The 4,850-nt window shown below is 38.9% G+C and overlaps 1 protein-coding gene across 1 annotated transcript; it reads right to left on the bottom strand.

The window, feature by feature from the left end:
• Positions 1-3,054: 3,054 nt before the first annotated feature.
• LOC127527814 (E3 ubiquitin/ISG15 ligase TRIM25-like) lies at positions 3,055-3,695 on the bottom strand. Its single transcript, XM_051927699.1, has one exon. The coding sequence runs from the start codon at positions 3,667-3,669 to the stop codon at positions 3,055-3,057; it is 615 nt and encodes a 204-aa protein (XP_051783659.1). The 5' UTR covers positions 3,670-3,695.
• Between the last annotated feature and the right edge of the window lie 1,155 nt (positions 3,696-4,850).

Below are 4,850 nucleotides of genomic sequence, written 5' to 3'. Positions count from 1 at the left end.
ATTAATCTGAATAAAAGTATACTCTTTCCAGTGAATTCACAAGCATATAATATTAGATTGGACACCCTACCTTTTACCATAGCAGATCAGTTTAAAAACCTAGGGGTAAATATCACAATTAAACATAAAGCTCTTTATCAACAAAATTTTACCGTCTGTATGGAAAAAATTAAGCAAGACTTAGATAGATGGTCAACCCTTCATCTCACTCTAGTCGGAAGAATTAACATTGTTAAGATGAATATCCTTCCTAAACTTCTCTTTTTATTTCAAAACATTCCAATGTATATCAATAAATTGTTTTTTAAACAGTTAGATTCAACAATAACCTCATTCATTTGGAACTCAAAACACCCATGTATCTGAGGAGCGACCCTACAAAGACCTCAGGCAGAAGGTGGCATGTCTTTACCTAATTTTCAATTTTATTACTGGGCAGCAAACATACAAACCATAAAAACCTGGAAACAAATAAATGAAAACACACAGGCTTGGTCCGCAATAGAAGTAAAATCCTGTAGTACTTCTTTATACTCCCTGCTCTGCTCTCCAATAAATGAAAGTTATCACAAATATTCTAATAACCCAATTATGCTTTACTCACGCAGAATATGGAACTAACTTAGAAAGCATTTTAAGATGGAAAATCTTTTATCAGTGGCACCTCTGCAAGAGAACCACCTCTTTCAACCTTCTCAAGTATATCCAGTTTTTAATACATAGAAAAGATTTGGGATCAAAATGCTCAGAGATCTTTATATAGACAACATATTTACATCTTTTGAACAATTACGTTCCAAATTCAATCTCCCAGCTACACATTTCTTTCACTATCTTCAAATTAGAAATTTTGTTAAACAGAAACTGCCCGATTTTCCACACCTCGTACCATCCACAATGCTGGAAAAAATACTGCTCAATTTCGAGGAATTAAACACCATTTCTGCATTATATAAAATCTTATTAGAGTCCCTACCTTTCAAAGATCCAAGAGGATATCAGAAAAGGAGTGAATGGTAGCAAAGCAGAGAATTCACTCGAGCTCCATATGCGCAAAGCATAGAAATATTCAACTAAAAATTATATATCGAGCTCATCTGTCTCGCTTAAAACTGTCCAAAATGTTTCCAGGGCAGGAACCAACCTGCGAACGCTGCAACCAAGGTCCTGCCTCACTGGGTCACATGTTCTGGGCCTGCACCAAACTAACATCATTTTGGACCAAACTTTTTAAGTTCCTTTCAGACAGCCTTGGGGTCACAATCCCTTCTAACCCATTAACAGCTGTGTTCGGTGTTCTACCAGACGAACTTGAAGTGGAGAAGGACAAGCAAACGGTGATTGCAGTCACTACACTTGTGACACGCAGACTTATTCTGTTAAATTGGAAGAATCCTAATTCTCCTCTGATAAGTCAGTGGGAAACCGATGTTTTATATTATTTGTAATTGGAAAAAATCAAATTCTCAGTTAGAGGATCTGTACAAATTTTTTTCAAAACCTGGCAGGATCTAATCAATATTATTTTAGAATAAGAGAAATAACTATAGCTGCATTTAATTTACTTCTCTATTTTATATTTACCTATATATTTATTTCTGCCTTTCTTTTATTTATTGTTGCCTTATTAAAAAGCCCTAAGCAATTCTCCTTTGGCTTAGCTCTCCTTCTCAGGGGTGGGGTTTGATATGTCTTCAATTTTGTTAGTTTATAAATTGATCTATTTGTGTGGAATGATTACAATAAAAATTAATAAATAAAATATAAAAAAAAAAAAAATAGACAAACACCACAAAGGCAGACAAGCAGCCAAGCACACTCAGCGTGTAAGTGTCAGCAGTACAGAGTGTGTCTATCGATGTGTCAGACCTTCTACTGAATTACGTTTAGGATGACATTGTGTGCTCACTTACTACGCTGACATCAGCCAACTGTAACATCATCTTGTTAAGAACACCTCAGAAGGGTCCGAATGTCATCAGGTTTATAAGGTCCAGTAAAACCTCGATTATCAGTCAGGGGTCAGGACCGAGGCTGTGACGGATAAGAGAAAAGACGGATAACAGAGCATCTACTTTAAAAATGACATACAGTAGATTAGTTTAGCAAACAGTCATAAAAATGTACATTAGCAAAATGAATTAATTTATATAATATTGTAATGACCAGCGTAATAAGCAAATACAACTCAGAGGTCCTGGAGTTTTCTATGTTTCACGTGGAGTCTTCGTTCCCTCACAAGCGGTGTCCTGTCTTACACTCCGTTATTTGGTTACAGAGCTCACCTCCTAAACAATCACAGAAAGCTTTCCCTACCGATCAGTTGATCTCCTGCCACTCTCGTTGTGTCTTTTTGATACACAAACACTCCTGCTTATTGTCTCCTGACTCCCTGCTCCACACCTTCACTTCTCTCCTCACTTCTCCTGTCCGCCCCTCACAGAACAGAAGCCCCTCAGCCAGTCCCATCACTTACAGCTTTCTGTCCTTTCTGCCCCCATACAGAGCATCACAAGCTGCCTGCACACCACAATATATTAACACAACCTGATATAACAGAATATATAAAGAAAATGACAATGCAGACGACCATTAACATTAATACAGAATAACGTTGCCGTCACTGGTTTCCATTTTAACACATTTTTCAATTATGTCACCATCCCGCTTTCTATCGTTCACTGTTGGCCTTCCTACTCCGTCATTGAAGCAACACTTGAAGAGCTGTTGCTGTTTCGTAAAAATTTAATAAGTTCAAACACCACACACATATGTTGATAGGCCATAACAATGTATAGTAGTTTAGTTTAATTATAACAAAAGAGAAAAGCTACAAACCGCCATTAAAGCTGAAGGTACGTAACGGACACTGGGATTTCTGTTGTTCCAATGTGCAGAACTCGCAGTAGTAATCAGGAGACGCTGGCATGCACAAGGTTGGGTTTTTGTTATTTAGTCCTGACAGTTAATCAAGTGACAGATAATCGAGTTTTACTGGAGATGAAGAGATTTCTCTGTCACATTAAATGTACAAATTCCTTAACTCAAAGTTATTCAGACAGTTTCCATTAAACACTCAACATCACTCACCTGCTTTTCTTCTCTTTCCGTCTCCAGATCGACCATTTTATGCCCATTGTGTTCAGTCACCACACACATCATGCAGATACAGGAATCATCAGTTTTACAGAATATCTCCAGACTTTTCTGATGTTTCTCACAGAGTTTCTCCTTCAGATTTCTATCAGGATCAACCAGCTTGTGGTACTTCAGGGCGTTTCCTTCATAGTGAGGCTGCAGGTGAGTCTGACAGTAGGAGGCCATGCAGGTGAGACAGGACTTCACCGCTCTGAACTTCTTACCAGTACAGAAGTCACACTCCACGTCTCCAGGGCTGGCATAATTCTGAGGAGGAGGAGAACTGAGAGTCGTCTTCTTTAATTTCTTAATAAATTCATTCAGAAGATTATTTCTTCGCAGTTCAGGCCTCAGCATGAAGGTGTGTCTGCACTGAGGACAGCTGCACTCTTGGCTCTGATCCCAGTAGTCCGTGAGGCACTTCAGACAGAAATTATGTCCACAGGGGATGTTGACGGGGTCAGTCAGGGTGTCCAGACACACCGAGCAGGTGAACTCGTCCTGTGATATAAACAGCGGGGCTTCAGCCATCGTCAGTCTGAGGAGAGGCAGGCAAAGAGAATCAGTCAGAGGAACAAGGAAGTGACTTGTGAAGAAAAGAAAGTTAAAGTTTGTCTGAGCTCAGTGAGGAGGAGGAGGAGGAGATTTGAAGAGAAAGCTGAGCGCTCACAGAGAGAACATCTGAGGAGACACTGAGGGTGAACAGTTAATTAATTACCAGCTTTCTGGAGTTTTTTTTTGTTTTTTCTGTCCACCCTGGCCATCGGTCTTTACTCCTTTTCTATGTTAACTAATGTTGCCTTATTTTAATTTCTTATTTTGTCTTTTATTTTTCTTTTCTTCATTATGTAAAGCATTTTGAGCTACTTTTTGTATGAATATGTGCTATATAAATAAATGTTGTTGTTGTTAATGTGAGAAAGGAGCTCAGAGAGTGAAGACCACCAAGTGAGAGAAGAGATGACCTGTCACAGGGGGTCTGCTAAAGTTTCATTCATGTCAGCATTTCTTATTAATTTATTACACACTGATGTCCACATTAGTCCTCTTTATTAAACAAATTATTCATCCCATAATAAGTTATCATCTCCTCCTCATCAATAATAAATATTTTTTTTTTGTCCATGCCAAGAATTTATCAGATTATTCAGTAAAGACTCCAACTGAAGCCCACTCAGTTTAAGAAACAGAATAATATGATACTTTAATAAATGTAAGGACAGTAGAAATATGAAAACATTTTAAAAACTCAAAACAGACAGACAGACAGACAGACAGACAGACAGACAGACAGACTCACACACACACACACACACACACACACACACACACACACACACACGTAACACACAGCAGGCGCTCTCCGCTCTCGGCTCCTTCACAGTTTTTTAGATTTTCTTGGTTATTCAAGTCGTTTTATCTCAGGATTTGTGAGACTTAATCAAGTCTGTTGAACAGGCTCGTCTACTCCTGCACCCTACGATTAACACTCACAGATCCGAGTCACATAATTGGGTATAAGTGATGCCCTGATGCCAGTCCCTCTGTCATAGCCCACCTCAGACTCAATCCACTTAAGTACATAAGAGTGACCCCTCCAGCCTGTCACTTCTCTGTGCCCCACACTGGGACTCGCTGTCACCAGGACTAACAAATGTACAGATGTCTCTGAGACACATGAAGTCTCGTATAACATTTGGTTTTATGCCAGT

This window comes from Erpetoichthys calabaricus, chromosome 5 (genome assembly GCF_900747795.2).
Source record: "Erpetoichthys calabaricus chromosome 5, fErpCal1.3, whole genome shotgun sequence".
NCBI lineage: Eukaryota > Metazoa > Chordata > Cladistia > Polypteriformes > Polypteridae > Erpetoichthys > Erpetoichthys calabaricus.
Note: the sequence above shows the minus strand (reverse complement) of the source record. Positions and strands in the feature narration are given on the sequence as shown.

What these genes read in the sequence shown, in the direction of transcription:
- LOC127527814 (XM_051927699.1), bottom strand. Translation starts at nt 3,669, where the DNA reads ATGGCTGAAGCCCCGCTGTTTATATCACAGGACGAGTTCACCTGCTCG.